The sequence below is a fragment of the Nematolebias whitei genome, chromosome 17 (assembly GCF_014905685.2).
Source record: "Nematolebias whitei isolate Nwh7 chromosome 17, NemWhi1, whole genome shotgun sequence".
In the NCBI taxonomy this organism is placed as follows: domain Eukaryota; kingdom Metazoa; phylum Chordata; class Actinopteri; order Cyprinodontiformes; family Rivulidae; genus Nematolebias; species Nematolebias whitei.
In genome coordinates this window covers 25,459,986-25,482,850 of record NC_056514.1, presented here as the reverse complement: position 1 = coordinate 25,482,850, position 22,865 = coordinate 25,459,986, and the positions used below count along the sequence as shown (strand labels likewise).

Here is a 22,865-nt window from a genome sequence, read left to right as displayed (position 1 = left end):
TCTCGTACAAATTTATTCTCGTAATACGACTTTACTATCATATTACAAATTTATTCTCATGCCGGCATTCTTGTACAACTTTATTCTCGTAATATTACGACTTTATTCTCATAATATTTTGACATTATTCTCGTACGACTTTATTCTCATAATTGACTAATTTATTCTCATATGTTGGCATTCTCATACACCTTTATTCTTGTAATACTACTTTATTCTCATAATATTTCAACATTATTCTGGTATGGCTTTATTCTAGTAATTTACAAATTTATTATCATATTTCGACATTATTCTCATAATATTAAGACCATATTCTCGTAATACTACATTATCCTATTTGGGGAGTGGTGGCGCAGAGGTTAGAGAGGTGGGCCTGTGATCCGAAGATCGCCGGTTCACGCCCCGGCCCCGACAACATCAAAACTGTGGGTGGGTGAAATACCCACACTTGCCCCCACCCTCATTCGCCCCACTCTGGGCCCATGAGCAAGGCCCTTAACCCCCACCATGTGCTCCCTAAACAGGTCTCTCTTGAAAATGAGTTCTCGTGGCTCAATGAGACTAACCTGTATAAATAAAGGCTAAATGAAAAAAAAAAAAAATGAAAAAATCCTCGTAATATTTCAACAATCTCGTACGACTTTATTCTCTTAATACTACTTTATTCTAATAATATTTCGACATTATTTTTGTACAACTTTATTCTTGTAAACTACAACTTTATTCTCGTAATATTTGGACATTATTCTCATACAACTTTATTCTTGTAATATTACATGTCGTACAACTTTATTTTCGTAATACTATAACTTTATTCTCGTTCATAATGCAATTTTTTTCTTAGCATGGCCTTAATACTCCTTTGTAATAGTTTTAGTCTTTAGAATTTGGGCAAAAACTATATATTTTTTCCTTCTTTACAAGAATCTCATCTTTTATCTCGTCTTAAAATGTAAAACTATCAATAAATTTTAAAATCATTAGATATTTTTATAGTCTTATAAAGTCACCCCTACTGGGCAGAAAAGCGCCCTCCGACAACCTTAACGTGGTCCGCGGGCCACCACTTGAGAATGTAGCAGGTATTGCGGCACGTTTAATGTAGTGATCAAAGGGTCAGAAATGTAAAGGTTGCAGACACCTGGTTTAAAGTGATATGAAAAGGTAATATACTCAAAATGGACTACAGAAGTAAAAAAAAAAGAGACAAGCAGGCTCAGGACAGAGAAGTATATTGTAGCTAAGTTTGAGTAACAATACAGCCTTCACATAAGGCTCAGAAGCATAGAGTATACATATGCATAAATATGCATTCAAATCCACAAACCAAATAAATTAATAAATAAATAAATACTAACAAATAAATAACAAGCATTTGTGGAATATACAGTACATCAGTTGAAATGTTCCAGTATTGTCAAGAAGCAGTACCTTTATGGATCTGGGGAACAGGGGGTGGGGTGGATGTTCTGTGCTGGACATGCCCACAGCTGCTCAGATGCTACAGCACACATTAAACCCTCTTCAGTGGTTTCTGAGCCGTTTTAGGAGTTTTTTTTCCCGTTCTCACTAAACCAGTGTCCAGAACACTGTAGCTGCATGAACATAAAGTGACAAAAGTGAGCCAGTTTGTTCACAAGTGCTCCAACAACAGCTTAACGATCTGGGGCATTACCTGAAAAAAAAAAAAGGTTTAAATCATGAACTCTACAGATAGAAAATTAACATAAAAACAAACTAGACAAAAGTGCTGCATGTCAGTCACAAGGAAATGCCCTCCTGCAAGATAAATGTACACTTTTGGTTTTCTTTAAACATCAATGTTAAAAGTTTCCGAACAAAAACAACGAAAAATACATCTTATGAATATCCCTTTGTGAAAATCGTCCCGTCAAGCAAACTGATATTGTGAGATTTACATCAGCACCAAACTAAAACATAAAAACAAAACCACTGTAGGGTTTGGCGTGAGTACTCATGTGCAGAACTTTGTATGAAAAAGGAAAAAAAAAAAGAAGTGATATCAGTGAATGGAATGAATTTAAATCTACATATAAAACAAGAACTAAACCTTTCTGGGTTAGTTTGCATACACTACACTGTAAAACGTCGTCTTAAATCTTAACTGGCATCGTTTTAAAAAGTCTATAATCATCACATGCAGAGGTTTGTGACAGCTGTAGTAAAAAAAAAAAAGAAAGAAAAAAAAAGGATAAAACTCTTCAAGACCCAAGGCTTAAATTTATGAGAAAAAAGGGGACGTTTCTTTGACATTAAAGTTGAAAATTAACAAGCCTGTAAAACAGTTCAGCTTCATTTTGTACGGTGGGACCAACCTGGCTGCATCACTGAGCTCCTATTGCTCCTAAAACTTGAAAGATTTCCTCACAAATTGTAATTTTTTTTTAAATCCATCCTTTAAATAAATAAATAAGAATAAAAATAATAATAATTTTCTTTCTTTTTCTCTCTTTTTTTGTGTAACCACAGTGGCCCAATACTTTTTTGGACAATACATAAATAAATAAACTCCCAAGTGACGTAATACTGACGTGAAAAGGAAAATTTTACATCCGCTATGTACAACCACCACATTTGACTGTTTTAACAAGTCCTCTCTTCCTCTCAAAAACAATAAACACATAAATAAAAATGTAGAAATAAATAAAATAAAAAAGGCAAAAAATAAGGAAACGGGATAAGGCAGCAGAATACAGTATCATGAAGGTATCTCCCTATTAAAGATGAGTCAGTCTGCAGGTTGGTTACATTTTGTTAGAGTGACAGTGACTACATAGAGGATACAGATAATAAACACTAACAAGTCAAAATACTGCTTAGCTGGGATATTTTTGTTTCTTTTCTTTTTTTTGAGTTGAATCTAAACTGAATCAGGCCGTTCATCTACAGCAAACATACCAACGTACAATATAATACATTCCTATTTTCCTGCTCTCCCTGTACAATGAGGCAGAGAGGACTGTGTTTCATCTACATGAGGGGAATAGCCTTCAACGCTCGCTCAAAACCCAGGCGAGCTCCTCTCAGGTCAGAGCATGTTCCTATCTTTCACAGTGCCTGATGACATCGTAAATACTGGGCGCCGCTAACACGCCATTTGGTTCCGACAAACTAAGAAGCTGAAGTCAGAGGAGCCTTTTAGTTGTTCACCGGCTACAAACACTTCAGCACAATCTGAGGTCATCGTCTGAACTTTTGTTTTTTTTTAAGTCTTGCTTTCCTTTGTACACACTTGTTGATACATTCGCCCTCCTTCCCTCCCCTCCTTGCTGCTCGTCTCAGTGAGTGGTCAGCTCGGGCTCTGTGGAGCGCGTGCTGTAGCCGTTGGCGGGCTGTGGCGGCGTGCTGCTGTCCGTCTGCTCCTTAGCGGAGGCCGTGCGCGGCCTCTGAGAACGGGAGGTGCCCATGAACAATCGCAGGGCGCCCCTGCAGATGAGCGAGAACCAGTAGAGCTGGGGCGCCATGAGCAAAGCGGCGCCGAGGTTACAGTGCCATGGCACCGTCAGAGGAACCATGTGGAAGGGAATCGATGCGTACCTGTACACAAAAAGGATGGAACGTCGTAAATAAATCGTTGCCACCTTAGTGTCACAATTATGACCCACCACCAAAGAAAGTGAGAAAGTAATCACTGAATGTATAAATGACTGCATTCAAGATGGCCGCCACAGCTAATTGACAGTAGCAAACAGTTGTATCGACAGATGGAGGTAAAATTTGGTGTGGTAGTATCTGAAAGTCATTCTCAACACATACTTTGAGCATTAACACATCTCACAAGATCACGCCCATTATTTACAAAACCAGAATTTCTCATTATGACAATTTTAGTTCAGAACTCTGGCATTAAAGATGGCGGGCGATTTCTTCCAGGAATACCAGGCAGGTTCAAGTAGCTGTGGAAGTTACCGACCTCGAACAGAGGAGAGACATACCTTCCATATGCGTAGTAGAGGTAAGGGAAGAGTAGGACTCGAAAGATGAAAAAAGTGATCAGCATAAGAGCCCCATTCACTTTGTGCAGCAGTGTGTGTTGCTGTTTGTACTGAGTGGGGAAAAACAGAGAGAGGGGAGAAAGAAAGGCGAGCAGTACAGTTTCGTGAAGCCAACTATGTTAATCTTTATTATTATTATTATTATTAGGGATGCACGATATTATCGGCGTGGTATTGGTATCGGTTGATATTAGCGATAAAGTTAAATATCGGCCATTCCATCAAAATAACTCACTACCACGTATTGAGCTTCTGTTGTAAGTTAATTTTTTTAATTTAAGAAACTGTCAAGTATATCTATTAAAGCACTAATACTTTTGCATTTTTTCACTTGTCGCTTGTGAACAGTGAGTTATGACAATGTACAAATTTGCACCATTCGAGTGTTGTCATTGTGTTAGAGATTGTAAATGTCATGAATAAATTTGACATTAAACATAATCCAAGTTGAAGTGTTGCATCATTTTCAGCCCCTTTTTGGCATCTGCATTTGGCAGCAGGTTAAACTGACAAAGACCATGTAGAATAATGTAGTATTTTAATTCCACAACAGAGAAAGATATGTAGTCTCTGTAAGTAGGTTTAGGATAAAATTAAAAAAAAAATAATAATAATCAGTATTGGTATCGATTATCGGCCAAATAAGTTTTAACATACTTGCATATCAGATATCGGACATAAATCCAATATCGTGCATCCCTAATTATTATTGTCAGAAAGTTAATGTTAACACGGTTATTATATTCCACACTATCTGCATCGACTAAAAGAGGGGTGGAAGGAGGGCAGAGTTCAGGTCTCGATTTCTTGAAAGCTGCAGCTGGACAGTTTTAAAATTATTCTCATTTCAGTTTAATTTTGGAGAAAAAAAAATCTTGCATCTGCAAGACAACAGCTCTACATTTTCCTCAGGTTTATTTATTATTGTCAAATTTCAAAATGAACCATTATCGCCTCAAAAATTCTTGTTTCGCCCTCCATTTTATTTTATTTTATTTTATTTATGACAGCTTAGTCTAGACGTTAGCTCATCAGTTCACACAAAATTTAACTATTTCTCCAAACGGAGGATGTTCAAAAAGTTATCTACGACAGGTAACATATTAACTGCTCATAGTTTTCCACAGAACCCCACTTTAAAAGATGTGAAAAAGCTGCATGCTGGGAAATGACCAGAAATATCCTCTCCAACAAATTAAAAGTATGAAAAACTAGGGTAAATGCAGAAGATCTTTAGTAAGAGACATGCCCATGCAAAAATAATCTTTAGAAATTTTCTGTCAGGCAGAAGTGAGACACTTACCTGGATGAGGATTTTTCCTAAGCAGACAGACGGGGTGCTGAGTTCAGCCATGAACATGATTCCCTGGAAATAATCTCCCTTTCCTTGCCGCCAAAACTAGGAAAAAAAATTACAATTTGACACGTCTTTAAATAACGTGACTGAAGTTTGTGACTTTTACACTTCTCAAAATATTTAAACTTTATTTTAATACTGCAAATTGCCTAAAATTCCCTCAAACATTGCTCTCGTTGACATTTGTTTCTGCAAACATGATTTATTTTTGTCTTCTTATGCAACTTTTAGCTTCTAGCTACTGTTTAGCTAATTTTAGATTTTAACTAGGCCTGTCACGATAACACATTTTGCTGGGCGATTAATTGTCTCAGAAATTATTGCGATAAACGATTTTTAATATTTTTTATTTGGCAATAATTAGTAATTATTGTCAAATTTAAGAAGAAATGTTGGTTTATTTGTTTTGTATGTAGTACCTTATTTGACCACTGGATGGCAGTATAAGACTGTTTGAACTGAAGGATGGATAGTGAGGGAGCGAGCAGCGTGTCTCGTTAAGAAAAATGGGAGGGAGGCCCCTTGACGTGATATGGGCTGTCTCGCTTTGGTTCTCAAAATGGCGGATGCTTATTGTGGTTTGAGCTCTTTAGCATAGCATGTCACATAAAGCTTTTAATAAAAAATCAGTAAACAAGTTCTCAGCTTCTTTTTGCAGAGAAAAACAACTTTTTACACGAAGGCACGGGTTTCAACCGTGGATCTTAGACAAGAGTTTATTTTCCAAGGTCGGCCTGTTAGCTTAGCTCGTAGCTTAGCTTCTCAGCTTAGCTGCATTAAACGATCCAAAAACATGATTCTGGACGGTTCAATGGATTTTAAAGAGAAAGGGAGGGGTCAGTGAAGAGCACCAGAACTGAGCCTTTTGTCATCCAGTGTCTTCAGTAGAAAGAGACAGACACGAAGAAACAATAAAGCTGATAAATGAAAATGAGGTTGATAATTTTCATTTATCATGTGATTAATTGATTTATTGTTTATTGCGACAGGCCTAATTTTAACAACTTGTTTCAAACTGTTCAAGTAGTTTTCAGCACTCAGTGTTCATTCTGCATGATCACACAAAAATGTTATTTCTTCAGTTACACTTTTTTACTTCTAGGATTAAAAAAAATAAAAAAAATAAAAAAACATATACCCCCCTCCCCTACAACCGGGGTAGGGGGGTATTTTATTTAGATTCATATGTCAGTACTGCATTATTCTTGCCTCACTCAAATCTCAGCTAAACAAACAAAACAAAAACTCAGCGTGTGGCAGTTACCACAGACACGGGGAAGCAGACGGTGACCATGACAACGTGGTGCAGCACCATGAGGAACTCGCGACGCAGGTAGCTGGTCAGCGCTGAGCTCATGTGCCGGGGGGCGGCTGAGGCCTCCTCGTGCCCTTTGACCCGCAGCTTGTACCAGTAGCACATAAACATTGCGTAGATGTCGTACACGAAGTAGGGAACAGCAAACATGATGTAAGTGCTGGTCAGCCAGTGCCTGTGCAGAAAAGAAGACTTTTAATAACTCTAATTTTGAACAAGTATCAAAGGAATTCCCTCAGACCCAGAAAACAGTGTCTCTAAACTCACGACGGGCTGAAACACTGTAGCTACAACTGTCTTTGAATCCTTCAAGGAATGCTGGTTTCATTAATTCAGTTATTTGTTTAAAGTGAGATTTTTAATGACAAGAAATCTAGACATTAACTTGCTGATGTCTTGAAAACATAAATCCCATCAGCCGCTATGTTCCCCAACAGGAAACAGGAGGCTGGTGATAAAATGAAACAAAATAACTTACTGGTCCTCAATGATGTCCTCACAGGAAGAAGCAATGATGTAGCCAGCTGACGAAGCCATTACTGCCTGAATAGATGACACCAACCTTGATGATGGAACAAAATTTAAAAAAATTAAAAAAAGATGAGAAGAAATGTATTTCCCATCAATTAATGAGTGAACAGTTTTGTGTTGTCTGGTTTATTGAGAAAGTTGTAGTACTTTTAGTCTTTTGTGTATAAACAACAATATTAACGATACTTAACTAAATCCAGCCAAAATATTATAAATATCGATGAAGAGGATGAACAATTTTAATGACACGTGACCAAAGACGCACTAATAAACAAAGTAAGAAGAATTCAGGTGGTCTAACCTGGCCGATACAATGACTGCATCTCCTTCGCTCCATCTCAGTGCCGGGATGGACTTCAGGCATTGTTTGGACAGAAGGAAAAGGCCCGGAAAGAACACGGACCCAGCAGCCAATATGATCAGCATGGTCCTCGGCGAGCTGACTCAAAGAGACAAAAAGTTCAGCAGACAATCTGGTCCTTGAGATCTGTCGCTCTCCTCTCTCTTCCCTGAAAATAACAGGACAAAAGTGGGTAAATGTTTACATAGATGTGAGCACCGGTAACTCCCTCGTGTTTCCATTCGGCTGCAGTTACTGAGATAACAAAAAAAACAACTATCTGACTCAAACACACATGGCTATACATTAAGCTAACTTCACCAAGTGAGCTACATTTGGTTTAGGACAGCATGCAAAACAAAATGTATCTGTTTTTTATTACTTGAACCACAGGCTAGATTTAAATTAACAACTTTGGGTGTCAACCAACATAAAAAAGGCTACAACTCAGTCAGGTTTTTCACATAGTGAGCTAAATCCTCACAACATATCATGAGATAGAGCAAAATATAATTTACAAGCATTGAATCTTAGTCTATTTTGTTTCAACAGCCACAGTGTCTGCATCATGAAGTCAACCTTCTCTGCATATCAAAGCTAAATGTGTGTCAGGCAGCTGAAGCTTGGCATAAGTTGGGTCACAGCAGCAGATCTTTAAAGGAATGACTGAGAAAAGAAAAAAAAAGATTAAGATGCTGGAGTGGTTCAGTCAAAGTCCAGACCTCAACCTGATTATCAAACCTTAAGAGAGCTAAACAAATGTTAATAAACTTGCATGATTTGAAGCAATCTAAAGAAGAATGGTCCAAGAATGTCTCCACAACAGACTGATATGACATACAATTATTTAAAGTTAATTATAGGTTGTAATTATTTCATAGTATCTGCATTTTAGTTATAAGAGATATAAGCTGAAAATGTAGTCCATGTCCTGTATCCCAGCGGACACCAGATTTTTTAGCTTCTGAACCCCAAAGTAACAGAACAACTAACTTGTAACCCCAAATATCCTTGGTTGAACTACACAAACATTGCTAGAAAAAGTAAATAAAAAATATAATGAAAACAGATTAAACTTAAACTCATATTACATCTATTCATTTTTTTTTTGTAATTATTTTAGTTAACATATGCTAGTAGAAATATATATTTTTTAATTTTGGTTTGATTTCAGGAGATCATCTCAGGACCCCAACAATGGGAACCACACTGGGGTATCCAGTCTTTAAAGGATTTATTTTCTTGACTTTCAGATACGGTTCACCCGTTTTTGTTTGTGTCCTTCATCCGTTTAGTGTCCTTACATTTCAATAACTTTGAAATTTAAGGCCAAAAAATAAAAAGTTTTTAATGTGAAGTAGTGTAATCATTAGCATTTTACAGATACAATTAGAAGCAGGAAGAGACTATTTGAATTTCTAGTTTCAGTTATTAGAAGACAATTCTAAAGGATGGTTTATTGCATTTCATGCCAGAGTTTTGAACAAAGATCATGTTGAGAAATGAGTTTTAGTCGTTTTGGTCAAACCTTGTAAAGTATATGAATGTTAGCAATCAAAGTATATGTTGAAGGCTACTGTGAGCTACTACCACAACATGTGTTAGCTCAATATCTATAAAACTGACTGAGTTACAGCCACTTCTGTATTCATTAGGTTGATTAGCGGTGGGGGCCATCTCAGATTTGGTTGACTCCAAAAGTTATTCAGTTCTAGATGTACATCCAGTGATTACTGGGGATTTCATTAATTACATCCAATGGTTCATGAGAGGTGGCACGGTGGGACAGTTGGTAGAGCTGCAGTCTCTCAGCGAGAAGGTCGTCGGATCAAATCCCAGCCGGGGGGACTTTTCTGGGTGATGTTTGCATGTTCTCTCTGTGCATGTGTGGTTTTTCTCCGGTACTCCGGTTTCCTCCCACAAACTAAAAACATGTATGTTGGGCTAATTGGTAACTAAATTGTCCCTAAGTGAGAGTGAATGGTTGATTGTCTCGATGTGTCCCTGTGATGGACTGGAGACCTGTCCACGGTGTCCCACACCTCTCGCACAATTACTGCTGGACATGGGCACGACACGAAGACAAAGAAGCGAGTAGATGATGAATGTTTCATGAGGTATTTTGCTAACAGGCAACCTGGATTGACAATGTGTTTGTGTTTAATTATCAAAAAACTAACAAAAAAACAATTTGAAAATTTAGTAAAAAGACAGGATGGATGGAATAAAATATTTTACTTGGTAAAAATATACTAATAAAAACTTCAAAGAGCCAACAAAAGTACTGCTCTAGACCACTTTAGCTCTTTGTACAGAAAAATAAAATAAACTTTTCTCTAATATTGTATGCATTTCCATCTGTCAATGTCAACTGTTCATGTCTGCTTTTCTTTTACAAGTGAAATAATATGCGCTTGCTTTTTTTTTTTTTTTAACCTGGACAGCAGATTAATGATAAAAATAACAGATTAAAACATAAGCAGGACCTAAAGCCGTTTATTTTATACAGAGGGTATGTTTGCTGACCACGGTGACATGAACGGCAAATCAAAGTCCCAGTTGGAGCATCATCCATCTCAGGCTGGTTTCCACTTTTCCATTTCTTCCCTCGTCCATGTGCTGGTTTATACTTTGCTTACAACAGAAAACACTGGCTGACTCATTAAAAAGTTCAAGTCCATTAGCGAAATACGCAATGCGCTATTTTAAAATCGTCGAAAGTATCGACACAGCAAGGTCTGCCGGGGCTCATTGTTCCTGCAAACAACGCTAGCTAATGTCACCTGTCAGGGAGGAGGACGCTCTTCTGGGTCGCTTACAAAACAACACACAGCGGATATATGTTAACACGCCGCTTATTGATATTTATCGTGTTTAAATGTAAGCATAGCGTTAGCCTGAGCAGCTTGGCTCAACTGCAACATGTTTGCGGCTGTTAGCTTGTAGCATTCAGCTGTAGCAACTGACCGCTAGCGTTAGCTAACAGATCAGTCTGCACATGTTCAGAGGAGAATAAGAAAAGCAACAATTACCCTCGACGACTCTGCAGAGTCCAGTCAGCGGCCAGTCGAAGGTCGTGTCCTGCGTGCAGCGTTTAAAGATACCCCAGGGCTCTCAGCCTCGATGCTCCGCATCTTTATGTGGCCGCTTGAATGTTTGAAGGGTAGCAGCAGCGCGAGCTAACGCCAGCTAACTTTGATCCAAATCGGTGTCTGCGAAACGTCGGCGACTGGCGTCCGAGCCAGTCGGCGTAAACAAATGGCGTTATTTAAATAAAGCAGGCGAAAACGGCTGAAGGACGAGGGCACGCTGTGATCCAGATGTGGAGGTATTGTTGGCGGATGTCCTCGCCTCTGTCTCTCGCCACAGCAGCAGCAAATACAGATGCACCGTTGACTCAACGCTGAGGACTGCTGCGCCAGCCCGTTATTTAAGGCAGTCCGTTGTATCACATAATGAAGTCACACAGTAATTAGTTTGAGATAGGGCCCGGACAGGAGTGCTGTAGTGTAATTCTTAGTGAAAACTGTGACTGCTGAGTGTTTAATGATTTTTTTAAAGGCGAGAGTGAGTTATCAATAATTGAATTTCAAGTTCAAGTAGGTTTATTGTCATTTCACCGCATGTGGTACATGAGGTGGAACAAAAATTAACTTTTCGTTCTTTAACTTTCAAAAGTTCAAACTTTAAACGTTTGTTAAAATATTGCTCAAAGAAGACACACAAAAAGCAAGACAAATGGGAGAAAAAAATCAAAAGTGACTGTAGAAAAAAGTATGCATAAGGACACAGCAAGGTTGCATAAGCAGATATAAAAAGTCAGGATGAATATGGAGACACAAAGCCTAAAATGGACCTAGATACATAAATATAAAGACTAAAGGGAAGTATAATGACATTAAAATGATGCATAAAAGACTAAAAAGGATGCATAAGATACATAAAAATGGATAAAAAGAAGCATGAAGAGACAAAAGATGCAAAAGGAGAGACAAAGAAAGCAACTTTTTGAAAGAGACAAAGCTGATTTAGGACTGAAAGATGTCTTAACACCTTTTAGTGAGAATTGCAAATAAAGTTAAATACGTCAAAGTAAAAAAGTCAATGTTATAAATTCCTAATGTTTTGAGTTGCTGAGACAGATAAAAGTAAACTGAAGATGTACATATATCCTAAGTCATGTTAAAATGGCACATCATTAAGTTCCTAATAAATATCCAACACACTTGTTGATATTTATAATTACACACTTATAACCATAAACCACATGTAACCACACCTGCCCATGCTTATTGTCCAAAACATACATCTGCCCATACCATAACCCCACCGCCTCCATGGACCACTCTATTCAGCAAACTGTTCACACACACGTCTGCCTTCTGCCCTGTAGTGAAAACCTGGATTCATCCATGAAGAGAACACCGCTCCAACACCTCAAATGTGAACATTTTCCAGACATGAGCATGCAGGTGACATTCCCTGACACAGTTCCTGCAGGAATTCCTTAGTAATGCAAACTGATTGTTGCAGCAGCTGTCTGGTCTCAGATGATCTTGGAGGTGAAGATGCTGGATGTTGAGGTCCTTCTACGTGTTCTGCAGTTGTGAGGCCATTTGGATGTACTGCCAAATTCTCTGAACATGGACACACTTAAATTTGTTATGTCTGTGGTATTGTGCTGTGTAATAAACTGCACAATTTAGAGTAGTCTTTTATTGTGGTCAGCCTAAGGCACACCTGTGCATATATCATGCATCAGCATCTTGATATGCCACACCTGTGAGGTGGATGGATGAGCTCAGCAGAGAAGTGCCCACTAACACAGATTTACCCAAATTTGTGAACATTTGAGAGAAAAGGGCCCTTTGTGAAAGCGTCTAAGATGTGCATCACATAAAACATGGGAGCGAAAACAAGCGTTTATATTTTTGTTCAGTATAAATACATTTAATTCCCTCAACTGTCTTCTTGTACTGTATGTACAAAATGTGCTGTATGATCAAACTATTAGTTTTTATTGCTTCACCCCTTACTGTTACTGAAGTGTACCGACTGAACTCAAAACTGTCTCTAAAAATTTAAATTTGTACTCTCTTCAATTTCCTATGTTCAGTTACAGTACATGAACTTTACCCATAATAAATGTTTTACGAACATCTGTGTGAGCAGGGCCTAAATCGTATGATTCACTTAACTTCAATAAGGAACCAAGTCAAGCAAAAATATTAAACGCTGGTTAATTTGTAGAAGAAAATGATCAAATGTGACTTCAACACGTGACTGCTGGTGGAATTGAACCCCCAACTCTCCCATTGGAGGATGACTGCTCTAACCACTCAGCCACAGCCACCCCTCCAGTGGTGACAGCCTTTTAGGCCAACGTGAAATGTTTGAGAAACTGTTGGTTATATTTGGCTGGAATGTCAATGAAATGTGTACTGACTGAACTTTTAATCATAATGATCACATTTAATGATGAGCAAAATGACTAAATGCATAAATAACCAGTTGTGTACTTTGTAGTATGATAATGATATTGTGCATTGTTTTGGATGCTTAGGACAGAAAGATAAAAATAACCAGCACACAGAATAACGCCTCTTTACTCTTTTACTTTAAATTGTCCAAATTATAAAATAACATGATATCTACTTCATCTACAAAAAAAAAATAAAACAACATAATTATTGACTGTAGTAAGCATCTTTTTTTTTTACTCTAACAACTTTTTAGACATGCATACTGTTGAGAAATATAAAAATATAAATATAAATACATCCCATTAATATTCTGAATGAATTCATGACTAAGATTTGAAATATTTTGTCATAAAAGAATTAAAATGCAGTTGAGTACGATAAGGCATTATGATGTATCACAAGAGCTGTACAGATTTCTAGAGGTAAACTTTTTTTCTTCTTGTTTTATTGTGATGAGGAAAATCTAAAAATTAATTTGGATTAAAATCACTAACTTTGTCAACAGGAAGAAAAGGGAAAAAGAAGCATTTTCAAAGAAACGAACAAAGAAACTACAAATTTTGAGGCAACAAATTAACACAAAACTGACTGAAACTGCACTCAAAAACAAAATCGGGTTTTGTTTACAACCAAATAGTACTTCAAACTCTTCTTATCCATCCTCGCTAACTTTTTAAACCCTTCTAAAACCCCACACATCAGACGGTTGTTCATTCATTACATTATTGATGCAGAACAAGGACTTGTGTTTAAAACAAGTGCTATACAAAGAGTTAAAACGACTAAATCTAATGCATAAGTTTCACTTATTGGACTGGTACATAAAGAAAACAAAAAGAAGTATGGCAATGACAGTTATAATCAAATGAATGGCAAACTATGTCAAAATCTTGAGTAAAATTAATGTTTTTTTATAAATATTATTGTTTACAGCTAACTAACCTAGTGGAACTGCGAACATTTTTATTTTGTCAGGACAGTTCCCCTAACAATAAGCATGACCGAGCTAGCTTGTTTTCATGCAAAACATAGTTTTCAGGTGTACGAGTCGCCATGTCAGAAGCTGAAGTGCTGATTAGTATTTTCTTTTTTAAATTATTTTTGAAGGCTAGACCAAAGAGAGGAAGACTCCGAGCAAGACAATCCAGGAAATCTCAAACCCCGATCCTCACAGAGTCCAAACCCCCCCCCAACCGATTAAGGTGCTTGATGCTCCTGAACACAACTCTCCGTTTGTTTTTGTACCTTTAGGAAGTGAACGTCCCTCAAACCCCACACCTTCCACAGCATGTTCATCGTGGTCTCTGTCCCGATCGCTTAACAAGTTTGGACTTTTTGAAGTGCGGTTCTGTGAAGCAGTTAGCAGCAGTTACCTGACAGACCGTCTTAACGAACAGATTTAGCAGAAAAAGGACAGAATGAGTCAGATTAACCAGCTGAATCAAATCAACAATTGTGGCTCATCTGAATCAGACTCCCCCGTTTGGCCTCGAAGCAGGCCGACTTATCACATTTCTTCTGGGACATGGGTAAACTAAGGAAAATCTCTGTCTATCACCCCCCCAAGAACTTCTGTGAATGCTTATTAGAGCTGTACCGGATGACACCAACATCTTATCAGGACTATGGACTATCTGGAAGTGCTTCATGGACAAATCTCACCGTCTTGTCGTCAAATGCACATGTAATGTGTTTATAAATGTGATTGCTGGTAGAGTTTTGATGTTTTAAATCGTACTATCCTCTCCTCATGGCCTTTTCTAATTAAAAAGAATAAGAGGCCGTGCTCTTATAGGAGCAGCAGCAACGTGCACTCCGCCCATCTTTCGGACAACTGTACAAACATAATCTCACTGTATTTCGGTACAATAATAATAAAGCTTATTCTGATTCTGCATTGAAAAGTATCTGATCTTTTACATTCTTGTGCGATACCTTCTAGATTAAAGGTCCTTTCGCATTTCTAAAAAATATTTCTTTTTAAAAACCTGCAAGGGAACAAAACGTTCCTGGTGTTGCAACAGCCACTTAACAGAAACTCCATTAACATTTAGCCTCACAAAGGAAACTTGTTCTCTGCAGCCCAGAACAATCCCTCCTGTGACGGAAACCAATCCACCCATAACCAAACAGTTCTTCCTCTACACACTGGCTTATAGATATCCTCTTATCTAAACAGAAGTCATCTTCACTGCCATAATCCTTCATTGTTAGTCTTAAAGTGATCTGGAAATAATACCAGCAAACCGACAATCTTCAGCTGACAAGACGGACCGATACGACCAGCAGCCTCGTTATTTCACACAATAACACGGACACATTTTGGCTTACTAAACAGCAACTGACTAGACCAGGCATGGGAATCTTATAGTCATTGGAAAACCTGAAATCAAACGTCTCATTCTGCAATCAAAATCCCTGCTTTTATTTTAAACCCTGCTTTTGCAGTGCTTTTATTTTGAAGGTGAGTGAATGCTTACGTCGGCTGTTTCCTGTGTGTGCGCTAACAGGGGAGGGTCACCAGTTTGTGAATGAGTTACAGTCACATCAGCACACAAATTTAAAAAAAAAAGAAAAGAAAAATGAATCGATATTGAATGTTTTTCACAAAATATAAACTTTTAAGTGTATTTTTTTTTTTTTGGGGCCAAACCCAAGGGAGAAAAAAAAAAAAGATTTTTATTTAAAAAGAAATGTAACAAATAGCTAATAATATTAATTTAATGCTGGTGTTTTAAATGCTGTAAAACGTGCATATTTTTAACAAACGTTTCACTATTTACATTAAAGATAAAGTTAAATTCTCTGTACGACTGGTTAAGATTTTTACTGATTACTTCTAGCAGCTAATATAAATTTAGAGCCAATTATGTTTTTTAAATTTGGCTGAAATGAACTTAACACAGTCTGGCCCTCAGGAAAAGTGCCAGTTTCATAAATGGCCTTTAAAAAAAAAAAAAATAGTAGCCCACTCCAGGACTAGACAATCTCATGCAAAAGCACCGAGGTGTAAAATCCAAGTAGCATTTATTTGCAATTAAATTTTTGAATTTGTGGGTTTTTTTGTTTTTTTTTACCGAAATTTGCTAAAATCAGAACCCCAGTCTGACCAGTCTTTAGCTTGATCCCCATCTTAAAATGTATTGCTGTTTCTACAATCTCAGTTTGTCTACTACAAGGTACTAATTATTGACAACTACTTCATGGAACCCCACTTCAAAAGATCCGAACCACCTCTTTAACACCCTACCAAGAGAAGACATGTTGAACTAGCATTTAATCTAAATTGAATCTCCATCTTGTGGAAAACAAACATGCAAGTGAAACTTCCCGTCTAATGTTTTGTTTTCTACAAGCTATTTTCTCCCTGCAACTTCTTAACGCAAGTCATTTGGATTATTTTCTGTTTAATTCTGAGTTGCAAAAATGGAGGTAAGATCAGAGCTGGTGTGAGACATACAGTACTTGGAGCGCTTGCAGAGAGCAGCTGATGCCAAAAAGAGTTGAGGGGAAGATCATACAGAAGGCTCTTTCACAAAACACTTCCAAGTTGGGACTTGACGCCTTCTGGCTGCCTCGGTGACAGTTCTAAATGGACTGAGGAGGCAAAGGGGTCAATGCCAACCTACCCCTGAAGCACCTTTACGCTGCAAAGCGAGGTAGCATTGAAATGATAAAGACGTGAGCTTAATATTGTGATGACATTCGGTCTGTGCAACGTGGCAGCAGGAATAAACTACAACAAACAGATTTATTACTGATGCACAGAAAGTTTGCATTTAGTTAAAAACAAATTAATTGATCACAAAAAGGATTGCTAAAGTGAGTTAATTCATATTTTGTAAATGATAGAAGGGAGCCATCCGTCACACATTTAATGCGTTGCGCTCCACGTCAATCCAGCTAAGTTCTGCTCCATGCCTCTTTTTGATCCACGATGTTCACGTTATTTCTGAAAGTTCACGTCTCTACAGGACGTGGCCGGTTCATGGTTTATGAATGGCCAGAGGCAGGATAAGCCCAGACTGGTCTGTGCAGCCTTTGTGTGGAAATGTTTTGTGAAAGCGTCTCGAGAGAGAGAGAGGGCAGAGAGGGGAGAACGATACAGTAAATGCTCACAAAACTACCGCTTCACGGGAGCATTAAGAAACATCTGGACACCACATCCACATTTGTCATTCGTGTCAGTGAACTTGCCGCAGCCACAAAGGTCCATCTTTTAATTGGCTTCAGTCTGTCACCATTTATTTTCTTCTTTTACTCTAGCTATGCAGCTTTGAGGTGAAACTGCTTTGCTGGTTTTAGCTTCTCCTGTGATCTTACCTGTAAGTGTGACAAAACTGAAACCAGGTCAGCATCTAAATAACTTCCACCTTCTCCACCCTTACCCTCTACCTCAAGCTAGCTCTCTGCTGCTAACTGTGGGACTGTGGAGCTGCGATGCTAGAGCAGTCTGTGACCAGCAGGTCCACCACCGTGTTACCGGTAACATAAACGGTGGGGGCTGTCACCATGTTGCTGAGGGAGACGGAGCTGCTGGCAACCACGTTAGAGGTGATGGGGCTCGGGGCGCCTTGGACGGTGCTGTGGGTGCCCATGTGACCCTGGAGCTGGGTGGGCGTCTTGCAGTGGATGCCACACAAGTGGCAAACGAGAATACCACCCGAGGCTGTCCCTCCAAAGCCCCCTGGACTGTCCTTCCACTCCTGACCGTGGTGCTTCTGAGCATGAACACGAAGGTACGTCAGCGTGGTGAAGCCTGATGGAGGACAGCAGAGCCACGAGTTATTCCAAAGGAAAATATTAAGTAAAAGTACAGAAGCATTTTACTGGAAGTTTGAAACTGAATATTGAAAGCTATAAATTTCTGACTGCTCACTTGCAATTACTTTCTTAGCATAAAGACTAAAAGCAAGGATGTGACCGCAACTCAACCTGAATGAAAGTGAAAACCAAAATATCTTCTGCTACTGATGTGTTTATATCCTAACATTGGTTGTAATTTATAACCAACACGGCACATATTTTTTGTATTTATACTGGTTAGAGTAATGTGTGGGAGGGTAAAATCTATTTTTACATGTAAAGTGCCGCCGACATGGAAGATTCAAAATCAATTTTCAAAAACAGATTTTGTCAACGTTAATCTGTGCTGCCACTTTAAGTCAGCTGAGTAGGTGCTGTGCAGTTTGTCCTAAAACAGTTGCCATGGCTGCTGTAGTTCACACATGTTGCTTTGTCTTTTCACATCTTTGTTAGTTTTTCTTTGCTGAACCCTGAGGAATGGACCGTATGTCTATAACAACCGTTGACGTGATAACATCACTGCTTTTAGAAATGACTTTGAAACGTTTCTAAATAAAACACAATGCTAATGCTAAGTTCTTGAAGATGGCAGCCATCGACTTTGACCTTGGCTTTGTCTGGATTAGCAGTAGCTTGTAAATCTGGTCAGAATTTAACTTTTTCTTCAAACCAAGGTCATCGAAAGCGCTATCTACAACCGATAAGATATTGACTGTTCCACAGAACCCCACATTAAAACATGACTGTCAGGTTAAGTACCCACTTTAACCCATGTCTGTCTTTATATAGCGGTAAGATAAATACATTTATGTACTCACTGCGGTTACAGAGGTGACAGACATGGTGCTGCGACTGGTTGTGAACCCTCATGTGATCCGTGATGTAAGCAGCAGACAGCAGCTTCCCACAGATGTGGCACGGTACCTTCTCCTCATGACGAATCATATGCGCTCGCAAGCGATCCTTTGTGGCAAAGCAAGACTCACACGTCTGAGGAACGGCAGAGGATACGCATCATTAAAAAAAAAAAAGAAAAATATATGAATGACGAAAACAGAAAAACCTAATCTAATTTAAACATATTATATTTACCCCTTTCTACATCAATTCTTTTAGATTAATTGTCAGACTTCTACTTGGAGATACAGATTGAACCTGATAATTAAACTTGAAAAAGCTATGATGATATGACAATGCTGATGTGACGTACAGGACATTTGAAGGGTCTTTCTGAAGAGTGCACTTGTCTGACATGACTGTTGAGATGATCAGGCCTTTAGAAAACAGGAAAAACACGTTAGAACTGGTGATGGTTTGAGGGTTAATGACACATACGGGATGACCGCTTGTTTACCTTGAGAAAGCTTTGCTGCAGTGAGGGCAGATGTAGGGTTTCTCTACGCCACCCTGGTGGGAGCGCACGTGGTGGCTCATGCGGTCCTTTCTCTTGAAGCGCTGCTGGCAAATGGGACAGGAGAAAGGCTTCTCGTCCGAGTGGGACAGGCGGTGGCGGTTGAGATGGTACACGTCCCTGAAGGCCTTCCCACACGTCTCGCAGGCGTGGTTCTTCTTCACGGGGATTGGGTTTGGGTTAGCAGGCCGCTGAGGCAAAACAGACAGGCTGCAGAGTTTAGATCGGGAAGTGTTTCCTGCTCAGGAGTCAATTTATTCACACTGTAAGAAGTAACTCAGACCACTACTCTAACGCTTGTGCTCTAATTGGAACCCATGCAAATACAGAAACTTAGCCAATTAGACAATTCTGACACTTATGTTAGAGAAGTTACTTCCTGCTTGACTTGCACACTGTTTGTGTTACAGAGAACATGCAGGGGAGCGTGGGGGCTTCAAGCACATTGTTTCTTAAACTGGGGGCCAGTATCAAACACTGGAATGAGCGTTACTGGTCCCAAAACTGGTTAGTTTTCATTTAATTTTTCCTCATATTTAACACGCAGGTAAATTAAAAATTATTCTAAGGCAGCAGCTGAAGCAGCCTTACAGTGCAACGGTTTAGGAAACAACATGCCTGAAGGTTTGGCGCCAACGACAGCCATCGTTCATAAGGCCCTGACCCACCTGTACTGTCGCCCCTGTGGCCATGACGACAGCAGCAGGAGGCGGAGCGTGCGGGTTAACACCAGCCATTATGTTAGGCATGGCAACCCTTTCACCATCCTGACCACCCAGTGGGGGATGCTGGGCGCCCACCAGCACGCCAGGAGGGGCAAGAGGGGGAGGCGCAGAGAGGTGCAGCAGGGAGAGGGGAACAGTGGTCCTCTCCACGCCCCCTCCGGCCCCCACTATCATTGCCGGCGGGGCCGCTGCTGCCACCACAACCAACTGGCCAGCTGCTCCCTCCTTTGCTCCCTCCGCCTGCACTCTGGCCCTGTCCTTCATGCGTACCCCAGTGTGGACCGACTGGTGCCGCCGCAGGTTGTAGTTGTTCTTAAACTGCTTGTTGCAGATGGCACAGATGTGTTGGGCGCGGGTTGGCCGAGGTGCTGGCTTCACTGGATCCAAAAGAGCAAGGAGAAAAAAAAAACAAGAGAGAAATTTGTTAAAAATCTGTGCAAGTGCTAATTATTTTGTATTAGGGATGCACGATATTATCGGCATGATATCAGCTGATATTTGTGATAAAGTTAAATATCGACATCGGCCATTCCATCAAAATAACTCGCCGATATAAAAGGTGCAGTTTTTTTTAAATATATATTATATATAGTGTTACATCATTTTCAGCCCCCTTTTTGGCATCGGTATCAGGCCAAATTGACAAAGACCATGCAGAATAATGTAGTTTAATTCCACAGCAGAGAAAGCTATCTAGTCTCTGTAAGTAGGTCTAGGAAAAAATACATAGTTATTGGTTATGGGCCAAATAAGTTTTAACATATCGGCAAAAAATCCAATATCGTGCATCCCTATTTTGTTTAGCCTTGATTTAATAAACAGCAGGATAACTTGACAACACTTCTGAATGTTTTCAAATTGATGACTCTTTTCTAATTGTTTAGTTAAATTCAGGTGGTGCCTTTAAATTCACCAGGAAGTGTATTTTGCATGTTTTATCTACGTCATGGCAAAAACACCAAATAGAGCATGGTTTAAAAATAACTGCTAGCATTCAATTTGAAGCACCTCCTTTACACCTAAGGTGTAAATGAACATTTGAAAAAACAGAATTACATTTGATAAAACACAACAAAACCAACAAAAACAGCGTTTGACAAAACTAAATTGCATTAAAAAAACAGAATTACATTCGAAAAAACGGAATTAAATTAAGCCAAAGTGGAAGTTGCCAGAATCGCATTTGAAAAAAACGGCATTACATATGAAAAAAAACGGAATTACATTTGAAAAAAAAAACGGCATTACATATGAAAAAAACGGAATTACATTTGAAAAAAAACGGAATTACATTTGAAAAAAAACGGCTCTACATTTGAAAAAAACGGAATTACATTTGAAAAAACGGAATTAAATTAAGCCAAAGTGGAAGTTGCCAGAATTGCATTTGAAAAAAACGGCATTATATATGAAAAAAACGGAATTACATTTGAAAAAAAAAAAACGGCATTACAATTGAAAAAAATGAAATTACATTAAAAAACGGTAATTATATCATTTTTGAATGATTCTGTTTGTTCAAATGTAATTCCGTTTTTTATAAAGTTATTCCATGTTTTTCTAAAGTATTTCCGTTTTTTCTAATGTAATTCCGTTTTATTCAAATGTGATTCCAGCCACTTCCGCTTTGGCTTAATGCAATTCAGTTTTTTCAAATATAATTGAGTTTTTTTTTTTTTTTTTACCCGATTCCATTTTTTTCAAATGTAATTCCGTTTTTTTCTCATGTGATTTCGTTTTTCTCAAATGTAATTCCATTTTTTTTTCAAATGTAGTTCTGTTTTTCTAATGTGATTCCGGCCACTTCTTTCACTTCTTTGGCCACTTCCGCTTTGGCTTAATGCAATTCTACTTTTTCAAATGTAATTACGGCCACTTCCGCTTTGGCTACTTCTGCTTTGACCACTTCCGCTTTGCCTTAATGCATTTCCGTTTTTTCAAATGTAATTCCGTTTTTTTCAAACGTTGTTCATTGACACCTCAGGGCCACCTCCGTGCTATCAACTCACTCCCAAGGTATTTATCTGATTATACAGTCAAGTCTTTATGTTCAGTCAAGTGCATCCTGTCCTCCCTGGGGGTTTCCAAACACCTGACTGACCTAAGAACAGCCAATAGATGACTAAGTTCTGCTCCCTAGAGCTCCACAGATGCAGAGGTGTGTTCCTCACCAGGCAGGGGTTCCTCACTGAGAGCAGTGGTGTCCACAGTGGAAGGAGGCTGTGCTATGTGCTCTGTGGGTGGGGTCTGGGGAGAACTCGTATGCACTTGCATGAGCTCTGATTGGAGGCTCCCCTCCACTTGGTTTTGGATGGGAGTACTCTGGAGAAGCAAGGAGAAAGGCCATCACCAAACGTAAACACCAGTCACAGCATTATCTTGTAGCAACACCAGGTGAGGACTGCTGGGCACACACCGAGCAGGCCTGCGTGCGTGCGTGTGTGGAGGAAATAAAGTGAAAGCAGAAAATGAAAAATCAGATCCGAGGCCTGCAAAGCCTGCCTACCTGGAAGAGAAAATTGCTCCAAGCAGCATCCATTTTGCGCCACAGAGATGGAGATTATGAAGTCAGCTCCTGATTGAGGTCGTGGAGAGCAGCTTTCGCATGGTTTGGATGGGTCCAAACAGTCCCGCAGCAGGAGCCACGGGGCTCCTGGGTCCTCTTAAAACCGCGAATAATCACAAAGTCGTCGGGAATCTGTTCTCATTGAGGGAGCGCTGTCACTTAAAACGCAGGCAGCTGTTGAGTAAAAGCGGGCAGCAGTGAGTAACACAGGCACAGGAGGAGCAGGCCGAGTCCTCCAAAACAGCCCGATTAAGTCTTTAACTTTTAACTTTAGTAATTCGTTTAACACCAACCTGCCAAAACACGGAACTA

At 39.2% G+C, this 22,865-nt stretch overlaps 2 protein-coding genes across 3 annotated transcripts; both read right to left on the bottom strand.

Annotated features, from left to right (window-relative positions):
- Positions 1-1,575: 1,575 nt before the first annotated feature.
- On the bottom strand, positions 1,576-10,929 carry tlcd3bb (TLC domain containing 3Bb). The gene is made up of 7 exons (XM_037691419.1): positions 10,595-10,929; positions 7,524-7,731; positions 7,170-7,253; positions 6,641-6,866; positions 5,323-5,418; positions 3,960-4,069; positions 1,576-3,561 (listed from the first exon to the last, which is right to left on the bottom strand). Exons 2-7 carry the CDS (start codon positions 7,646-7,648, stop codon positions 3,303-3,305), a joined length of 900 nt encoding a protein of 299 aa, XP_037547347.1. The 5' UTR covers positions 7,649-7,731; positions 10,595-10,929; the 3' UTR covers positions 1,576-3,302.
- A 4,850-nt stretch (positions 10,930-15,779) lies between these two features.
- On the bottom strand, positions 15,780-22,865 carry mazb (MYC-associated zinc finger protein b (purine-binding transcription factor)). 2 transcript variants are annotated; one of them, XM_037691412.1, is made up of 8 exons: positions 22,847-22,865; positions 22,494-22,727; positions 22,159-22,309; positions 20,258-20,364; positions 19,206-19,453; positions 19,062-19,125; positions 18,670-18,841; positions 15,780-17,804 (listed from the first exon to the last, which is right to left on the bottom strand). In XM_037691412.1, exons 2-8 carry the CDS (start codon positions 22,524-22,526, stop codon positions 17,461-17,463), a joined length of 1,119 nt encoding a protein of 372 aa, XP_037547340.1. In that variant the 5' UTR covers positions 22,527-22,727; positions 22,847-22,865; the 3' UTR covers positions 15,780-17,460. The 2 variants fall into 2 exon arrangements, with proteins under 2 accessions (XP_037547340.1, XP_037547341.1); XM_037691413.1 differs by lacking the exons at positions 20,258-20,364; positions 22,159-22,309; positions 22,494-22,727; positions 22,847-22,865 and adding an exon at positions 19,931-20,032.

Excerpts from the sequence above, each read along its gene's own strand:
- tlcd3bb (XM_037691419.1), bottom strand. The coding sequence starts at position 7,648 with ATGCTGATCATATTGGCTGCTGGGTCCGTGTTCTTTCCGGGCCTTTTC. Across the intron at positions 5,419-6,640 it reads TCTGCTTCCCCGTGTCTGTG|TTTTGGCGGCAAGGAAAGGG; the intron begins GTAACTGCCACA and ends TTTTTTTCCTAG. Across the intron at positions 3,562-3,959 it reads CTCTACTACGCATATGGAAG|GTACGCATCGATTCCCTTCC; the intron begins GTATGTCTCTCC and ends TTTTGTGTACAG.
- mazb (XM_037691412.1), bottom strand. The coding sequence starts at position 22,526 with ATGGATGCTGCTTGGAGCAATTTTCTCTTCCAG. Across the intron at positions 20,365-22,158 it reads CAGTGAGGAACCCCTGCCTG|TGAAGCCAGCACCTCGGCCA; the intron begins GTGAGGAACACA and ends TTTTGGATCCAG. Across the intron at positions 19,126-19,205 it reads TGCAGCAAAGCTTTCTCAAG|GCCTGATCATCTCAACAGTC; the intron begins GTAAACAAGCGG and ends TGTTTTCTAAAG.